At 42.2% G+C, this 20,504-nt stretch overlaps 1 protein-coding gene across 3 annotated transcripts in view; it reads right to left on the bottom strand.

The window, feature by feature from the left end:
- The window catches only part of LOC122671504 (ubiquitin-like-specific protease 1D), an 89,612-nt gene that overhangs the window by 8,388 nt on the left and 60,720 nt on the right, over positions 1–20,504 (bottom strand). For all 3 annotated transcript variants that reach the window (XM_043868757.1, XM_043868756.1, XM_043868758.1), the window contains exons 9-12: positions 9,540–9,642; positions 8,928–9,022; positions 7,259–7,384; positions 4,681–4,795 (exon numbers count right to left, since the gene is read on the bottom strand). In XM_043868757.1, the coding sequence (XP_043724692.1) occupies positions 4,681–4,795; positions 7,259–7,384; positions 8,928–9,022; positions 9,540–9,642 (439 nt within the window). The remainder of the gene's footprint in view (positions 1–4,680; positions 4,796–7,258; positions 7,385–8,927; positions 9,023–9,539; positions 9,643–20,504) is intronic.

The following is a 20,504-nucleotide window of genomic DNA, read 5'->3' as shown; positions in this document are numbered from 1 at the left end:
CCTCAACGACTAAAGCTTGCTGAAAGAAAAAGGTTCGGACATTGCAACAGCTATAATTCCAGATTTCCAGCATGGTCTCGAACAACAAAACCAAAACCACCCCTGTTCAGATCTGAAGATAGTGGCGTATCAGAGTTAAGTTTCATTGTGCCAGTGGGAGGGGCGACCCATCACAAGGAGTGATGGGAACTTTCAGATGGAGCTAGAGGTTGATCCCCTCTATTGATGATAGGATTTGCTTGGCAGAATTCATAGCGGGCACATTCTGCTGCTTGGATGATTTCACTTGGGGACCAAATTCTCCACTTGAAAATTCTATCATTCCTAGAAACCCATAGATGTCAACAAATAAAAGCACAAAGACCAAGGGCATGCTTGCTGATGTTCTTAACTTGGGATAAGATGGAGTTCCAACTCTGAATCCATGAGGAAATAGATAGAGTGGAGTTCCGAGGAGTAACATAGGAGAGGAAGCTTCCAAACCAAACAAGTTGCGCCAATGGGCATTCAAGCAATATGTGGTCTATGGTTTCAGGGGAAGTACCACAATGAGTACACATAGGATCAACATTCAATTGTCAGTGTAGCAGTTCCTCTCTAGATGCAATCCCACGTGCACAAACTCTCCATAGAAAGATTTTTTTTTTGGTAGGGTGACATTGTCATATATTCTTCCAGACAAAATCTGGGGTAGAGGTCCAAGAGCAATGACGAGAGATACTAGGGCGGAAGGCTTCTATGGCATCCTATTGATTGTTGAGAAGATGGTAGGCCGACTTCACTGAAAAGATTCCATTCTTTAATTCCCCCCATACTTGTTTGTCCTCCCTCAGAAAGATGCTCAGTTGGATTTCCATTATGGGAGTTTGGTCAGTTGGGTGGAAGAACCAATTCAGCAGATCTTGATTCTAGCAGCAATTTTCTTGGTCAATAATCTCAGCAACATAGGTAAGATGAAAATCAAGAGGTCAAGCATGTATCAGTTTAGCTCCTGAGAGAGAGGGTATCCATCTATCCCCCCAAATCTTGATCTGGGAACCATTACCCACTTTCCATAATAGACCATCAATAATCACTTTTCTCCCATGAAGAATGTTGTGCCATGCCTACGATGGGCTTGATCCAAGTCTTGTCAAGAGGAAATCTAAGTCTAGGAAGTAAATACATATTAGCATTTGAGCCCAAGGAGATTCTGGGGAGGATATCAATCTCCATGCAACTTTAGCCAGTAGAGCTAGATTCTCAAGTTTAGAGTTCCTGAATACAAGGCCTCCCTTTTCTTTTGACTTGCACAATTGATGCACCAAAAGAGTGAGGTATTTCGCTGTTTTCAACTTTTTTACACCATGGTTCGTACTCAATTTAATTCCACCATCAAAATTCTCTGTAGTGATAGTGGAAGAGAATATATGGAGAGTTCCCTTCAGAGTTACCTTGCCACTCGGGGGATTATTCATCAGACCAATTGCGTTGATACACCGGCTCAAAATGGTGTGGTTGAACGCAAGAATAGACATCTATAGGAGGTGGCCCATGCTCTTCTGTTTGAAATGAATGTTCCTCAGTATTGGAGTGAAGCTATTCTCACTACTGCTTATCTCATTAACCGGATGCTGACTCGTGTCCTTGACTTCAAGGCTCCTATTGGTTTTCTCCAGGGTTCCTCCACCTTTCTTATCCCTCCTAAAGTCATTGGCTGTATTTGTTTTGTTCAGAATCACCATCTCCATGGCAAGTTAGACCACCGCTGACTCAAATGTGTGTGTTCATTGGATACTCTGCTATCCAAAAGGGCTACAAGTGTTATCACCCCCATCTCATCGGGTCTTTGTATCTATGGACGTTGTGTTCCACGAGTTTGCTGCCTACTACTCTCCGACACCTCTTCATGGGGGGTATACTTCTCTGTTTGGTGAAGATGTGCCTCTAGCCATCCCTATTCTTGCCTCTGACTCTACCTCTCAAGTTCCTTCAGTTCAGGGGGAGACACATGTTCATGTTCAGCTGCCCATGAGAGTATATGTTCGTCGACATCGTGAGCAACAAATAGACACCACCTCAGTGGCACCTATGGCACCAACACCACCTAGCCAGTCATCACCTCCTGATCTAGGTCCTAAACCTCTGTTATATCATACATTTGTGTCTTCCTTGTCATTTATTTGCATTCCGCAGAATTGGCAGGAAGCTATCACAGAACCGCGGTGGAAGGCAGCCATAAATGAAGAAATGCAAACCTTGAATAAGAATGGTACCTGAGATTTGTTCTCTCTTCCACCACAGAAAAGGATAGTAAGTTGCAAATGGGTCTTCACTGTGAAGTAAAATATGGATGGGACGGTGGACCGGTACAAGGCCATGCTGGTTGCAAGAGGATTTACTCAGACCTATGTTCTAGATTACCAGGAGACATTTGCACCAGTTGCAAAAATGAATACATCCGTGTGATTCTTTCTTGTGTTGTGAATCTAGGATGGGATTTGCAACAACTTGACGTTGAGAACGCATTTCTTCATGGTGAATTGGAAGAAGTATACATGGAAATTCCTCCTGGTTTCTCATGTCAGAGAACCAAGGGAAAGGTTTGCAAGCTTAAGCGAGCTCTGTATGGGTTGAAGCAATCTCCTTGTGCTTGGTTTGGGAGATTCCACAAAGCTATGGTGTCTGTAGGCTACACTCAAAGCAATGTTGATCAGACTTAGTTCATTAAGTGGACTAGTTCCAAGATTGCTATTCTCATTGTGTACGTTGATAACAATGTAGTCATTGGGAGTAGCATAGAAGAAATTTCTTGCCTAACGACTTACCTTAATCAAGAGTTTGAGATCAAGGACCTAGGTAAGCTGCGTTATTTTCTCGGTATTGAGGTTCCCCGCTCCACCAAGGGTATTTTCCTATTAGTTGTAAGATTTCAGATACTCCTCTTGAAGCAAATGTTCATCTTTCTAGTAAGATTGGTAATCCAGTGGATACGGGACAGTATCAGCGATTGGTTGGAAAGCTAATTTACCTATCCCATACTTGTCCAAACATTACCTTTGTTGTTAGTCTAGTAAGTCAGTATATGCATTATCCTTATTACTCATACTTAGAAGTTGTGTTCCGGATCTTGCGCTACCTAAAATCTGCTCCAGGAAAGTGAATCCTCTTTTCTTCCCATGGCCATTACGAGTTGAGGCCTTTACGGATGCTGATTGGGCCAGCTCTTTGGATGATCGGCGATCTACCACCGGTTATGGTACTTTTGTGGGAGGCAACCTGGTTACTTGGAAAAGTAAGAAGTAGACAGTTGTTGCTTGGTCCAGTGCTAAAGCTGAATTCTGAGCCATGTCTCATGGCATCTATGAGTAGATGTGGCTTCAAGGACTCTTGAAAGATTTGGACCTTCCTGTTTCCCTTCCTATGATGTTATATTGTGACAATAAGTCCACAATTAGTATTGCTCACAATCCTGTTCAGCACGATCGCACCAAACATGTGGAGATAGATCGTCATTTCATCAAAGAAAAGTTAGATCAAGGACTGTTTTGTATACCTTTTATGCAATCTGGAGATCAGTTCATAGTTGTCACGGCGATTAGGCAACCCAAGGTGTTGGCGAGGGTCCAAAATAAAGGCGACACCAAGTAGGCAGCCTAGGTGTCCAAGGCGCCCGCCTAGGCGACCAAGGCATCCAAGTCGACCAAGGCACCTAGACGCCTAGGCGGCGCCTAGACGATGCCTTGACAACTATGGATCAGTTAGCAGATATTTTACCAAGGGGTTAAGTAGTAAATTGTTTCATCCTTTAGAGTGCAAGTTGGGCATGTGTGACATCTATGCACCAACTTGTGGGGGAGTGTTGTAATATGGGTATAAAGGTAAATCTGTCCATAGGGGCATTATAGTACTTATACCTGTATGTCACCTATTATAAATAAAGTAGGGCTGTCACATTGGCAGTCTAATCATTCTCTCAATCAAACAAGGATTCTATCGGCAACCCTGTTTTCAAGGCAACATCTTCACACAAGGATTTATCCAATGGCTGTTTCAGCGGCTGTAATAGCTATAACAAAAATCGAGAAAATGTCTCCTTTTAATTGGCGACTATCAAAAAAATCTGAGAATTATCATTTAATTGGTTCCCAGTGGTAATCGAATGTAGCAGTTAGATTTCCCAGACTTGCAGGAATCTCCCTCACTCAACTTCTGAAACACTACCTATGAATATAGCTCATATCATAGAGCACTTGCTTTGCATGCAAGAGTCACGGAGTTCGATTCCTCATCCTCACACCTCCACAAGTAGTCATTTAAGTAACCCCCCCCCCCCTTCAAAAAAGAAAAACATTTGGACAATTACATACCAGACTATAGTACCTCTGAATGAAAATCAAAGCTATTATTGTGATACAAAGCCACATTAAAAAAAAAACTAAATTAAAACCAGGGATATAATATGAAATCATTATTGCACCAGGTCAAGGTGTATAGGAATTTATTTTTCTTGCATTGGTAAGTCAGAATTGTCACTTGGTAGCTAGACAACGATTAAAGCAAATAAGCAATGCAAAAACATGCTAAGTATAACAATCGTAAAAGGGGGGAGGGAAGATATGCTAAGAATATGACAGCTAAGAAAACATCTATGGCAAAAATGGTCACAAAATTTGATGCAAATGCGACACATCTTCCTACCGTGATTATTTTCTCACAGATTTTACTTCGAAGGTTTCTACGCACTCTGTCTCCAATGGACGGGTCTGGAGCTGCAACTTCTTCACTTAGGTATTTCCATTCTTCTTTTAAAAAGCTGAAAAGCATAAAGTACATAAATTTATTCTTTATACCAATAAAGCACAAGTGGAATGGAGAATATGATTCCCAAATTTACATGTACTATAAATGAACATGAACGGGCTGTAAACAGGTATGATCCTGCTTTTGACAGGATCCAAAGGGGTGGACTGTAGACGGACCTAACTTCCAGCATTTTTTTCTATGAAGAGGCCACTGTCAAACTTGAACCTGCAGCTTCATGCTGGCATTTCTTTTTCTTTGTTTTTCTTTTGGTTATAGAACTTGAGATGGCCCAATAGAACTCAACTTTAAACTTTAGATCACCTTAATACTCTCAAGTCTCAATGTAGCACATCCATAATATCATAGTTGTCAAGGAGTCGCCAAGGCGCCGCCTAGGCGTTCAGGCGGATTTCTAGGTGCCTAGGCAGCTGCCACCTTATTGTAGGCCTCCTTGCATTGGTTTAATTGGTCTCAATCCAGGTTCTGACACTTATTTATGCCAAATATCATTTAAGTAATTGAAATAATAATTGTTATTTCATTTACTTAAGATATTATTCATAAATAAGCAAATAACCCAATTTGAATCCAATAAATAGTTAAAAAATAAAATTCCAAAAGGATAAAAAGTCAACCCCCAGTTCAAGAACAAAAATTGGATTTTTTTGCCCACCCCACACCGCTTACCAACATTTTAAAATAGGGTGTATTTTGTAATTTTCCCATCCTCTTCCCTCTCTTTCTCTTTCTCCCTTTCTTTCCCGGCTCCGGGGATTTCTCCCCTTCTTTCCCGGCTCCGACTCCCCTCCCCAACGATTCCCTGCCATTGTTTACATGTTTAGGTTTTGTAACTTTAGGAGCTAATTTTTTTCTCTGTTTCCGTCTCTGACAACTGTCAAGCTTAGCTTAGTGCAGTATTTTTTATATTATAGATCTGGTCGTTATCTGGGCATCATTTAAGCTAGTACAGTGTCTGTTCAGTAGATTTGGGGCATCAAATTCAGAGAAGTGTGCTTTTTTTTGGATGATAGTGATTTGAGTGTTTCAGTTTTTTAACAATTTTGGTTTTGGGGGGCCTAAGAAGAACATGGAACGCAATTGAAACTGGAAATGAGATCATCGTGGGAGTTTAGGGCGTTGGGGGAGAAGCAGAACCTCCTTAAAGGATCAGGCAGCCTTGACACTGGGAGGTTCAGATTGAACAGTGGTGGGTCTGGCGATCACCTCTCAACAGAATGGCCGCCCAAGTCTCCATCCTGTTGAGTCGTTTCCATTACTGTTGGGTCCTCTGTGAGGATCTGCGTTAGCTTGCCTGAATGCCAGAAGCAACAATGCCGTTGAGAGTGTATCAACCGGCTTCAAACTTAGCCTCTGCAAAGCCTCACAAAAGAGAATTGTTGGTCCTTTCTATCTGAATTCTAAATGGGTTTGTCCCCTTTTTTTTTTCCTCTGTCTACGCAATCTCCTAAGTGCCTTTTAGCATTTTACCACTTATAAAGTTGATTGAACCCAAGTTCCGATTGCTGGGCGCTATTCCAATTGATCCTTGCAGTTGCTCTGCTATTTGTTAAGAAATTTGAAGAAGGTAGAGAAGTGGGGTTGTGGTGAGAGGTGTTCAATGGAAGAGAAGAAGCTATCTTTGAGAATAGGGGCAGGGAATAAACAGAGAGAGAGAGAGGTTGAAAATTTTACAGAGGACAGGGGTGGACTACAGAGTGGGAGGGCAGGGTGGGGGTGTAGAATATGGGTGCGGCCCGAGGGCAGAGTTGATTGGTGAGTAGCATGTGGAGGTGGGGGTAGGAGAGTTGCAGGTTGGGAGGTAAGAGCTGAAGGGGGTTGATAGAAGTTGCAGTGGAAGGGTCAGCTGGATTCATGTCGGCGCTGGAATCAGGGAAGATGAAGAACGAATTTTTTTTTTAACCATTTGCGTGAAATTACATTATATACCCCTCAATCCATATAAGAATACATTATGCTTGAGGACAAATAAAGTCCGGTTACAAATTCTGTTTGTAACCTTCTTGGTTACAAACAGACGCACCCTAAACCAAATGTATGTTTTAATTGTTTCACACATATAACTGATATATTAAAAAAATAATACCGGAACGCGATTTAGGCTGCCTAGGCACTGCCTAAGCGCTTAGGGAGGACCTCGAACGCCTTGAATCGTCTAGTGCTTTGACAACTATGCATAATATACCAAGGCTGTCAAGCGACAAGATGGTCCCACCCACCCCCACCGCCCAAAAAAAAATAGTTTAATTACTCTACCTTGTAGATAATTTATAGAAGAGTAACACCACATAGATTGCCAGAATCAAATAACGAAGTCTAAATACACACAAAAAAGAAACAATAAAATTGAAAGAAAACATTCATAGCTCTTAACTTTACTATTATCATACGGTCCATAGGAAATGAATAAAATAACTCATAAATGCACTGCAAGAAAGTGCTTCCATTGTCTCACCTTCTAATGTCCTCAAAAATGTCAAAACTATTGTGATATCCCAATGAATCCAAATGAAGGAGTATAATCTGTCCCGATTCATCATCCTTCTCCAGGTTACAAATAATTACCAAGCTCCAATGCAGACTGATTCCATCAGAAACCAGAAAAAAGGGTCAACAATAGAGTCGACTGGCATTCATTCTGAAATGAGATGAGAAACAGAAATGAGGGGGAAAGGATTTGGAGGGGGAGGAATGGAAGAAGTGCAACAGATATCTTCTAATTTCCAATCATTATAGGCAGCCTAGGAAAACATCAATTCCTAAAGATACACCATTTATAAAAGTTTTAATACAACTCTTCCACAACCCTTGAAATGATTATCGTACATTTCTAAAAGGAGGCTCATGAAAACAGTTTGAATTAAATTCAGTTGTCATAATTACTCCCAGCATAAAATGGACTACTAATTCACCAAGAATAATCCCAAAAAATATTAAACTATTAACCTAACAGTATATCAGTAGACAGTGGTTTGGAAAATGATACACGAGCACTTCCTTGGACCTGGCCGAACCTGTTTGAGAACCCAGACCGAGAACCGGGTCCAAATTTGGGTCTTTGGTCTAGTAGGATATTTAGGATTTTCTTTATTTATATTGGGATAATCATGTTATCTTTTATTTGGGTAAGTCACGTACGAGATTAAATTTATTTTCCAGTTTCCTTAATTGAGTTTGTTTCCTAGTTAAATAGGTTTCCTTTTTTAGTTGGGTCTTGTATCTAGGATGGATTCAAATTCGAGACAATGGAAGATTGAGTTTTCCTTGAGTAGCCTGTGTGGCATGTGCGATCTCCCCCCCCCCCTCTCTCTCTCTCATCTCTTGTTCTTTCTCTCCCCTTTCCCCTTGCAAAACCTTCTTCTTCTCCTTGTTCTTCTTCCTTCTTTTCTCCTTTAATTTCTTCCCTTGTTCTGTTCAACAATTGGCAGTCCTGAACTTTGGGATCGAACTTGTTGGGGTTCTATCAGTTGGGGCTGAAATTTGGGGATTTGTCGACTTACCCTGGGGTAATTCAAACTATACAACCCGAGATCAGAAGATTGCCTGAGTTGGGAGTTCTAAGATAAAATTTCAGATCTGGTTCCTCCCTTCCGCCAGGTACAATTTCAGAGTTCCCTTGTAAATCCTTTACATGATCTTTGTGGTGGTGTTCAGTCGAGGTTAAGAGGACTGTGGGTTACGTTTAACATTCTGAAGTTTCATCTCCATAGAATTTCTATTGAGTGGAAACATTGCCACTGGTTTGTGTCATCTGGAGGTTGAAGATGACCCCCCCTCCTTTTCATGATTTAGCATCTCTTAAGATCTTTGACCTCTTTATCCCCCTCTTGTCCCTTCATTCAACTACCAATTTCCCCTTTTAAAACTCTGCCTATTGACAGTTCTGCCACTACCCTCCTACTATTGGCTATTGTGTATTTGGGTGAGCTTTTGTGACCCGAGTTCCACATCAATGGAAAAATGAAATATTTTTTCAATTAAATATACATCTAAAATGCTTTTCATCCCCGCCCCCTTCTTTTCCCCTTTTTTGTATCATATGTATTTTAGTCTTTAAGCTTGGCTTTTAAATATTAATCATGCATTCAATTCTAAAAGTTTGCAAAGAATTTGAAAAAACTTACTTTTCATGTATTGGCAAAAATATGTATGCCTTCTGAAAAATATTGACACCTTTCCACCACCTCCTGAACTTCATGAATGCATCCTTCTCACTCTTCTACAATCAAAACAGAAAAGTTATAAATAAGCAAGACTTCCCAAAAACCAGTGTCCTTGAAATGCAACAGTTAAAATTCCCTAAGATACCAAAGAAATATCACCATAGTCCGACTGAATGTGTCAATGCAAATGCACTTATTTAAGACCACCACAGTAGCAACTATGATGAATCTCACCAATGTTCTGATACACTGTGAATCTTGTACAACTGGTTTTAATAATTTAATGAATCTAATGAAAGTCAAATTGGCCTAGGTCTCGTATTCCTTTGTTCAGAAGAGGAATAACAAAGTGGAAAACCTAGGCCCAATTAATGTCAAGCTTCTTAATTTCCAGACCTACGAATGATTAAATCAGAATTTGGTAGATACTTCCTGCAAATTAGAAAAATAATTAGAATAATTCTTTCCAACTTGGATACCTAGTCCATTAATGGCATATTTGCATACCAGAACCAAGATTTGGTAGCTTGGAGCATATAGCAGTATCATCAAAATTTAAACACAGAAAATTACCTTGCATGATACAGCTTCCTTAAGCTTCTTGTAGAAATATGTATTGAAAAAATGATAATCACCCATTGGTCTACCTGTTGGGGACACCGGCCTTTGTAGATATCTAGCACAAAAATCCAAGAAAGTGCTTATCAATGGAAGCTTCACCAGCCATTCAGGATAAAATTTGTACTAATGCATTCTACAACAATAACATTTACAGATTTACTCTCCGATATAGGTCGATTGAGGAGTAAGGGAGAATGGTCCAGTCTTTTACAGCCAGCCCATCGGGCCCAGTCTGCCAGCCTAGGCCCTCTTTGAGTGGTCCACTCTCATGGGCCAGGTCTTGGCCCATTACTACATTAATTAACTAGTGCATAATGGAGGATTGGATTCTTAGAAGATCTTTCTTTGTTTCTATATCAGTATTGCATATTAGGTAGTTATTATTTAGAGTTGTTTCTAATTTTTTGAAGATTAGATTTAATGTTAGGATTATTTTCTATGTAATTTTGTTTCCATTTTGAGAACTTATTGTAGATGGAATTTCCATCCACGCATGGGGGTTCCTATTCTCTGTTTTGAACCATTAATAAAAGAAGAGGGCAGGAGCACTAGCCCATGATTTGGAGTTTGGAGAAAAGAACATAACTGTGTGCTTTGTGTGCTGTGAGAGGCAGATATGGTGAGCGACCATAGGTGAGAATGTGAGATGCCCTTCCCTACCCCTTTCTTCTTTCCTTTTCTTCTTAAGTTTCTATTTCCAAAAACCTGCTATCAGTGCTCAGCAGTGAGGAACCGAAGCACTTAGCACTGTTACAGCTCATCCATTGTTGCTGTTTGTCCATTAGATTTAGAAGGATGTTCTTTCAGTCCTTCATCAAAACCTGATTTGAAGACTCAAACAAGCATGTGGTATTGGAGGGTTGGTGTTTCTGCAGATTTTCTTCAGGCCCTTGAAACTTCAGATTTACCCATCAGTTTCTTCTGGGATTTGGAGGGAGTGATCCTGTCTTCAGATTGTTCCTACGATATTAAGTTCAACCCCATCTGATAGCCGAATGTTGCAGTAGAATGTAAGTTGCTACTTTGAAGATTTACTTTCTAATTCTGAGGTCCTATTATATCTCCTAATCCAGCCATCAAAATAGGCCAAGTTTTTTAAGAGTTGAATGTTCTCCAATACCCTACTCCTGATTCGAAATTGGGTTCCATAAGAGGCGGCCTTAGGGCTAAGTTGATATTTTGGGAGCATTCTACTATTTCAGTTTCTGGGTTAGTGTTGCAGCCAATAGTAGGGGAATATCATACTCTGTTTCGATGTTGGTTTCGACTCAATATGATATTCCCTTACTATCATATTTGGGTCCGATATTTCGTTTCACCGATTTTCCAGCCAAAACAATACAACTTACTTTAAATACCATCAATACAGCTTGCTGGACCTTGTTTCCCAGTGTTGAAAAAGGGTTTTTTGGGTTGAGAATATACTCCCCATTTGACTTTGGGTGTTACCCCAAACTTGTAAGTGTGTTTCTTCATCATGTCTGAGATCAGTGAATCGACAGAGGTTGTTTCGAGTAGTGCTCCTCCTACTCAAGTGGTTTTTGAAAACCCAAATACCCAGATTTCCATTGTGAAGTAGGACAATACCAACTAATTGGACTGGGCATATTTTGTGAAGCTTTCCCTCTGGGTTAAGGGGAAGTTAGGGCATGTTACAGGCACCATCAAAGCCCCCAATCCAAATAACCCAACGCATGCAAAATGGGAGACTGAGAACTCTACGGTTATGACTTGCTTATCTTCTGTATGAAGCCTGAGATTGGGAAGAAATTTATGAGAAAGGAAACTGCCAAGGATATTTGGGATAGTGTTTCCAAAACTTTTGACCGAGTTGGTGACTCGGTTAAGGGGTATCAACTTCTCCAGAAGATCATTACAATGAAGAAAGGGGATAGACCTATTTCTGAATTTTATAACACTACCATTGGTCTCTAGGAAGAGTATGATCATTATAGGGATCTTCAACTATCCAACCCAGAAGATGAAGCTAAGGTTTATTGAACCCTTGAGATGGAGGGTATTCTTATTCTTCTTGGTGGCTTGAACCCAAAGTAAGAGCCCATCCGTATAGAAATCTTGGATCGGTCTCCCCTTCCATCCCTAGATGAGGTGTGTAGTTATTTGAAGAGTGAGGATACTCGTAGGGTAGCAAAGGAACCTGCTTCCTCCCTTGAGCCGTTTGCTCTTTCTTCTAGCTTCCACAGAGATTGGCGTGGTGATGGCAGAGGCCAAGGGTCACCCCGTAGAGATGACAGAGATAGGTCCAGATTTAAATATTGTAGGAAACTTGGGCACACTAGAGAGAGTTGTTGGGTTCATCATGGCCGTCCCCTAGTACACGTGGTGGATCTACTGGTACGTGTGGTGGCCGTAGATGGGGGAGCTAGAGCACATTATGTGATGATTGAGACTGATACTATGGAGTAGTCACCTAGCATACAGGCTGATTCCAGCTCCCTTACCAAGGAGTTACTCAGTTTGAAACTAACATCAAAATGGTTCGTTCTAATAAAGGGGGGGAGTACATGTTTGGTGGCCTCCAAAACTTCTTTACTGATAATGGCATTATCCATCAGCTAGCTTGTGTTGACATACCCCAACAGAATGGGGTAGCTGAGAAGAAAAATCGTCATTTATTGGAGGTCACTCAGAGACTTTTATTTGGCACGCATGTTCCTAAAACTTTTTGGTCTAATGCTCTTCTTACTACTACTTTTCTAATCAACTGCATGCCTACAAAACTCATTGGTTCCAAATCTCCTTTGGAAACCTTGTCTCCTTAAGTTTCTGTTTTCTCTCTTCTTCCCAAGGTTTTTGGGTGTGTTTGTTATGTTCATGTTAACAAATCCTCTCGGACTAAACTTGACCCCAAGGCTCTCAAATGCCTCTTTCTTGGGTATTCCTCTACTACCAAAGGCTATAAGTGCTACCATCCTTCCTCCCGTCGGTGTCTCCTCTCCAAAGATGTAACCTTCCTTGAATTCGTGCCCTTTTTTGCTCCTCATCAGCATCCTCTACAGGGGGAGAATAGTAGGAGTGAAAAGCATGCTGATGACATTCCCTTTCTATCTCCTCTACCCATTTCTCCTTATACGCTTGACATTGGGAAACACAAAGAAGTAGATGTGGTTGATATTAGTGATCATTTAGATGGTGGTTCTAGTAATAAGAAGCCCTTTTCTTCCTTCTAATTTAGACCTTCTTATTGCTATTAGAAAGGGATGAATGAAGTTGAGAGGCGCGACCGAAGTACTATGTGACCTACATATTCCTTTAAAGCTTAAAGGAAAGTTCTATAGGACTGTTGTCCGACCAGCCATGATGTATAAGGAGAAATGTTGGGCACTTAAGAAGTGTTATATAGAGAAGCTATGTGTAGTAGAGATGACGATGCTAAGATGGATGTGAAGCAAAACTATGAAGGATAAAGTAAGGAATGAACGTATTAGAGCTGATTTGGGAGTTGCCCCAATCAATGACAAGCTCCGAGAATGTTGTTTGAAGTGGTATGGCCATGTTCAACGGAGGCCTAAGGATGCCCCAGTACAGAGGAGTGATCTAATCCTGATTGAAGGAGCTAAAAGAGCTAGGGGCAGGCCTAAAATGATGGCGCTTGAGAAGAATTGTACATGGAAACTGACAGATCTCCCAGGGAAAGAGTTCCAGTTGTATACAGATAGGTATACACAATCAAGTATCGGTCAGATGGTGCGGTTGAGAGGTTAGGCAAGGTTGGTGACCAAAGGGTACAGTCAAGTGTATGGAATTGCCTATCAGAAGACATTTGCTTCTATGGCTAAGCATAATTCTATAAGGGTTCTCTTATCATTGGCGGCCAATAGGGGTTGACCTTTATATCAATTACATACTTACATGTGAAGAATGCCTTCCTCCATGGTGACTTGGAAGAGGAAGTGTACAAGCAAACTCCACTCGGCTTCAAGCTCTCTTCAGTTGAAGACAAAGTGTGTCTTCTCAAGAAGGCACCATATGGTCTCAAACAGTCCCCAAAGGCATGGTTTGAGCAATTCAGACAGGGTATTCTAAAGAATGGGTATTCCCAAAGTCAAGCTGACCACACCTTATTTTCTAGGTGAGGTAATGGCACCATTACAGCCCTAATTGTCTATGTTGATGACATTGTAGTGACTGGAGATGAGAAAGCTGAGATAGCTAGGCTGAAGACCTATTTGGAGCAGCAGTTCAAAATCAAAGACCTAGGACCCTTGAAGTATTTCTTTGGAATTTAAGTGTAAAGGTCCAGAGGAGAATAAGTATATGTCAAAGAAAGCTTGTGTTGAACCTATTGAAAGAAACATGGATGTTGAGTTGCAAACCTGTAAGTTCTCCTATTGAGCATAATCACAAGCTAGGAGAAGGCTATGGTCCTTCCCTTGTTGATGTAGGAAAATACCAAAGACTGGTGGGGAAGCTTATCTACTTGCCTTTCACTCGCCTGGACATCACTAATGCAATGGGAGTGGTAAGCCAGTTTATGCATGCCCCCAAGAGTGGGCACTTGGATGCTGTAAACTGCATTCTCAGATACTTGAAGTCCACCCAGGGAAAGGAATATTGAATGCCAGGCATAACCATATGATGATAGAAGGCTACACTGATGCTGATTGGGCTGGTTCAGTTTCTGACAGACATTCTACACCTAGATACTATACATTTGTAGGTGGCAACCTGGTTACATGTTGAAGTAAAAAACAGCTAGTTGTAGCTCGATCAAGTGCAGAGGCAAAATTTAGAGCTATGGCTCATGAAATATATGAACTTCTATGGTTGAGAAGGATAGTCCAAGAGTTGGGGTTTGATACTGAGGCACCCATGCGTCTCTATTGTGATAACAAGGCTGTTATATTAGCATTGCTCACAATCCCGTGCAACATGACCAGATGAAGCACATAGAGGTGGATAGACACTTCATCAAGGAGAAGATTGACTCTAGCTACATATGCACCCCTTTTGTAAGGACTGGTGATCAGTTGGCAGAAATCTTCTGTTTAGTACCCTGTTGTGGGCTGAGAATGTATGACATTTATTCTCCAGCTTAAGGGAGAGTGTTATTAAGGAACTAGTTTATTTACTTATTATCTAAGATTGTATTTGTCCTTTTTTACTTTTCACCTCCCTAGGGAGTTGTATGTAATGTCATACATTATGTTAGTGAAGTAATATAGGTGTGGTAGAGACAATTTCTCTAACACAACATTCTACCATCATCTCTCTTCTTCTTCTCTTCTTCTCCTTCTTCTCCAACCTTCCATTCTCATCTTTTTCCTTGTTCTCTCACAATCTTTAACTTCCAACCAGAAAAAGAACTATAGAGATGTTGTTGGGAGTTTCAATCATAAGGCCACAATGGCTGCTAGAGAATCCGTAGACACTGGTAGGTCCACTGCATTATTTGTCATCTTGTCTCCATTGAATTTATATACCTATAAGTAAATATTTTAAATTTCTAATGCAGCTAACTGGTGGGTTCTCTATGGAAAAGACTCACCTAACTTGAGAAAGGTAGCAATCAAGGTGCTTTCTCAGATTTATTCCGCCTTCGGATGCAAGCCCAATTAGAGTATATTCTCACTGACTACTCCAAGAGGCAGAACCGATTGGGTCACAAACGACTAGAGCAGTTGGTGTATGTGCATTCTAACATGAGACTGAGGATGCAGAACATATACCAAGGCACAGAGGGTAATAACAATCCAACCGAGCTTGCCAACATTTTTCAGCTCAACTCATATGATGAGGATCCCCCATACCAATGGGTAAAGGATCAAGGTGACCCTGTCATGGATCAAGCAAGGGGTAGGCCTGACCCCAAGATAGCTAGTCAGATGGCAACCGATGTGGATGAGTATATGTTGTCTCACAAGAGCCACATGCATTCACAGACACCCTGACCTTTAAAGTCTCAGGTTGGCGATGATGAGGACCCTGAGTGGTAAGATTCCAATGATGGTGGTGATGTGGGTAAGTGGGGTAATGAGGATGATGATGGTGATAGTGATTGTGATGGGGTGATGGGCGAGAGGTACTTGTACCAGCTCAACATACTCATGCCACACAAGATGAGGACCACGGTGCACGTGCCCCCACACGTGCAAGGCATGCAGACTACTCAAGAGGCCCGCGTCACTGACTCATACCACCACCTGAGGAGGATGATACACTGGAGTCCATGGACATCAATATCAAAAGCTTGACTAACACTCTCGGAGGCATAAGTATGGAGAGTGTTATGTATGGGGAGCAGTGGCGTGCAACGTCATATGGATATGGCACGGGGAGCACCAGTTCCGACTACAGTTACTATACTGGGTATGGTCAGTTTGGGCAGGTTAGCTCTTCATCATCATTACCTGTTGAAGATTGGTCCGGTTCGGTTCTTTTGGTAAAGTGTGTAATGTAACTAGGTACATTGGAGTGTCTAGATTCATTATGCACATGTTTAATGTGCTAATTATGTGATTGTGCAATCATTCCAAATTTTTAATATTCCTAAGATTATAAATAAAGTGGTGGCCTCTGTCTCATTGAACATCAAATCATTCTCTTCTTCTTATTTCTCAACTTGGTATCAGAGCTCCCAATCCATTTTAGAACTTTTTCACCACCGCCGCAGCCACCGTTGCACCATCACCACAGCCGCTGAGGCTTCAGCCTTATGGTTCAGCATGGTCAACTGAACATGTGATAATGCATGTCGGATCACGCTAACCGCTGCTCACCTGTAACAACTATGACTCCGTATTTTTTCCAGGGCTGTCACCACCACCCAGCTCCTCACTGCCACCGCTCCAGCAGCTTTTTTTGCTTCTGCCTAGGGCTCCTTAAGCCCTGCTGCCACCTGCCTGACTCCGCCTGGCCCTGCCGCTATCTACCAGACCTGCCTGGCCCTCCGCCAGCATCTATCTGGCCCTACCGCCTTCACATAGCCTCTGCCAGGCCTTGCCGCTTCTTGTTCCGATATTATAAGGCTTGCTGCCCTGTGCACTGGTTGTTCGACTTCTTCTAGGCCATATGTCGTTGGAACTTTGATCGTTGCCTTGCTGCTCATCTCGTGAATGCCACAGTAGCCTCCTTGCTATTTTTTTTATCTGATTGTTGTGTTCCATATCAATATTGTTTTGATTCCATCCCATGGCGGACGATAGTGATGGTAATCACTCCACGGGAGATATTGGGGGTAGTGAAGTGAGTCGTGCTGGGACTCATGGCCATAACCCCTCTCTGAAACCTGGACCAACCAAGTTGAATGGGACTAACTACCTTGCATGGTCACGAGCATGTCTTTTAACTATCCGAGGAAATCATCTTCCGGGGTATTTGACTGGAGATACCCCTATGCCCTCTGCTGGTGCTGCAAAGATCACCTGGCTAGCTTATGATGCCTTGGTAATGTCGTTTCTTCTCAATTCCATGGAACCACAAATTAGTGCAAGTTTTGTTCTACTCAACACAGCCAAAGAATCTTTGTAGAGCTATACCAAGGGAAATGTATGTGGTAGCATCGTAAACTAGTATAGGATGAATCAGACAATCAGATAAGTCCAGCCTCAGTCAAGGTTGCAGGGAGGACTTCCAATGTAGTGCCCAAAAGAATGCTTCAAACGAGCCAAAGAAAGGAGTAGCACCATCACTTCCATTCCTGTATTTATTGAGCCAACTACTAACTATGGGAAGCAGTCCAACAAACTTATGCTCAAACCAGCAACTATGCTCAAGTTTATAAGCTCTGTCGTCAGGTTCGGGAAACTTCCCAGGACACGCCCCTTACCGCTTACTATGCTGCCCTGAATGCACTCTAGCAACAGTTGGATTTTCATCATCCTGTTCCCATGGTTTGTACTGCCGACATTGCTACCTTTAAGAAGGAACGTGAAATGTAGAGAGTATGATTTTCTCACTGGTCTCAACCCAGAATATAATCAGAGTAGAGTACAAATTCTGGGACGGGATAACTTTCCCACTCTTCTACAGGTTTATAATATTTTGCAACATGAGGATCGTCGCTGCCCTGTCATGATGCCTCCCGCTGCCCCTCTCATTCTACATTAGTAACCCCACTCCTCGGGCTTCTCTTGTCTCTGACTCAACCAGCTCTTCCACGAAACCTAGTTCATCCAATAGGGACTCGGTTAAGTGTGACTATTGTGGGCGTCTTCGCCACACTAGAGAAACATGCTGAAAACTTCATGGTCACCCAAAAGGAGGAGGGTGTGGTGGTAAACAGAACTCTTTTTATCACAGGCTCATCTCTCTGAGGTTATAGAAGGCACAGCCCCTGCTCCTTTCTCTTCAGATCAACTGGGTGCGCTCCAACGCATGATGTCTCAAATTGGAACTGCATCTTCTACCGTGGCACCTTCCACTTCACCTACCTCCCATCTTGCCCAATCAGGTTTATTTCTGGCCTCCTCTCAATATAGCTCTCCATGGCTTCTTGATTCTAGAACCTCTTACCATATGACCAGCTCCTTAGACTTGTTTTCCTCTTATCTCCCTTTTTTGGGTAAGAAAAAGGTCTGAGTGGTTGATGGTTCTCTCTCAGCTATTTCTGGTAAAGGCTCTATTTCTTGCAATCCACCATTTCTCTGTCCGCTGTTTTGCATATCCCTAATCTCTGTGCCAACTTACTTTCTACACATCGTCTTACCACGAATCTTAATTGTTCTGTTCACTTTTTTTCTACCCATTGTGCGGGATGGTCTTTACTATTTGGATCCTAGTCTCACTGCACCTCCCTCCCTAGTTTCAAATCATATTACTTGTGAAGATGGTGCTCTTTGACAGTTGCATCATGAACACCGCCGTCTTGGTCATCCCTCTTATATTTTGCATCGTTTGTTTCCTTCTTTGGTTAAACATTGTAACTTGGATCATTTTAATTGTGATGTTTGTGAACTTTCCAAGCACACACGCTCTCCTATTTTCCAAGTGATAATAAAGGTTTGATTCCATTTTTTGTTATTCACTCTGACCTATGGGGTCCTCGGACAATTGCTTGTGATGGGTATAAATGGTTTATTACTTTTATTGATAATTGTTCTAAACTAACCTGAGTCTACCTTCTTCGCACCAAGTCTAAGGCTTTTTCCTACTTCCAATCTTTCCATGAAATGATCCAGACACAATTCAATGCACAAGTTAAGGTTCTCCGAAGCAATAATGGGACGGAGTACCTTTATGGCCTTTCCTCTAGTACCTTGATACCCATGGCATCCTCTCTCAGACCTCCTGTGTTCACACACCGGAACAAAATGGCATTCCAGATCACAAGAACCGCCATCTCCTGGAGGTCACGCGCTCTCTAATGTTTACCATGCATGTCCCAAAGTATTATTAGGGTGACGTTCTCACTGCTACCTTTCTTATAAATCGGGTTCCTTCTAGTGTTCTCGATTTTAAACTCCTTTAAGTCAGCTTCCTGATCCCACTATTGCCTTTCACCTTCCTCCTCGTATGTTCGGACGCGTTTGCTTTACTCATAACTCAACTCCCTACCGGTCAAAACTTGACCCCCGGGCCTTCAAATGCATCTTCATTGGGTATTCTACTTCTCAAAAGGGTTATAAGGGTTATCATCCTCCCTCTCGCAAGCTTTTTATTACCATGGACGTCACTTTCCACGAGGATAAACCTTATTACCTGCCTTCTCTTCAGGGGGGGACTCTAGAAGAAGAGAATCCTTCATCTCCGTTCATTATAGACAGTATTCAACTTCAGGGGGAGCAAAAAGATATTGTTTATGGGGAGCAAACTAATTGTTGTAATATGGGTCCAAGGGTAAATCTGTCCATGGGGGTATTCTTGTATGTGGGTTTTAGTCCCACATTGCTTAGTTATATTTTTGTCTTATGATTTCAATATTATAAATAAAGGTTGGGCTGTGATCACATTGATCAAGCCAGTATTCATGGAATTCCACATGGTATCAGAGCCAAAAATATTCCGGGGATATGGAAAGTAAAATTTTTTTGTTTTTTTCTCTCTTCTTCTTTTTCTTTTTTGCCATTCTGCCCTAAAACCACCCACCGCCAGCCCTTCCACCACTTACCGCCAGCCCCTCCACACTTCCGCCAGCCACCAGCACTCACTACCAGCCACCGCCAACTCTCCACCGCCTCCGCCAGCCACCGCCGGCTCTCTCCCTTTCTCCCGCCACCTCCGCAGGTCCCTCCCTCCTTTTCCGCCACCTCTACACACCTCGGGAGGGCCTCCACCTTGTTCGATTTTTTTTCCATCCCTTGGTGGTGAGTTGACTCCCACCAGGGGTTCGTTTTTTCCCCCATACATGTTCTGATTTTTTTTTGGGGATTTGTCTCTGCCTATTTTTCTCCAGCCACTATGCCTGACGAGTCTGAGATCACGACTGCTTCGACTGGTTCTGACGATTCCAACCAGCAGGACTTTGTTCCCTTTCCGATGAATCCCATAAAGTTGAATGGCAGCAATTATCTTCTGTGGTCTCGTTCCTGTTTATTTGCTATTGGTTCCCGTGGGCTCTCTGGTTATATCACGGGCACTAAGGTCAGGCCTACAAAGGCTGAATCGGCTCAGGATCGATGGATGAATTTCAATTTTTTGGTGATGTCCTATTTGGTTAATTCAATGGACCAGACCATTGCTGGTCGTTATCTGCTCCTTGACACCGCTGCAAAAATTTGGAAGACGGCTCATGACACATACTCTCAGGTTGGGAATGCAGCCCAATGCTATGAACTCCGTCAGAAGCTCCATACTACCAAGCAGCTGGAGTTGTCTCTGTCCCAATATTACAATACCATGTGCACACTATGGCAGGAATTGGATTTTTTGGGCACATTTAAGGCTACCACAGATGTTGACGCGACGGCCTTCAGGAAGTGGGAGGATGGTCAACGGCTGTTTGATTTTTTGGCCGGC

This window comes from Telopea speciosissima, chromosome 8 (assembly GCF_018873765.1).
Source record: "Telopea speciosissima isolate NSW1024214 ecotype Mountain lineage chromosome 8, Tspe_v1, whole genome shotgun sequence".
NCBI lineage: Eukaryota > Viridiplantae > Streptophyta > Magnoliopsida > Proteales > Proteaceae > Telopea > Telopea speciosissima.
The sequence above is the reverse complement of the archived record's forward strand: the minus strand, read 5'-3'. Positions and strand labels throughout refer to the sequence as shown.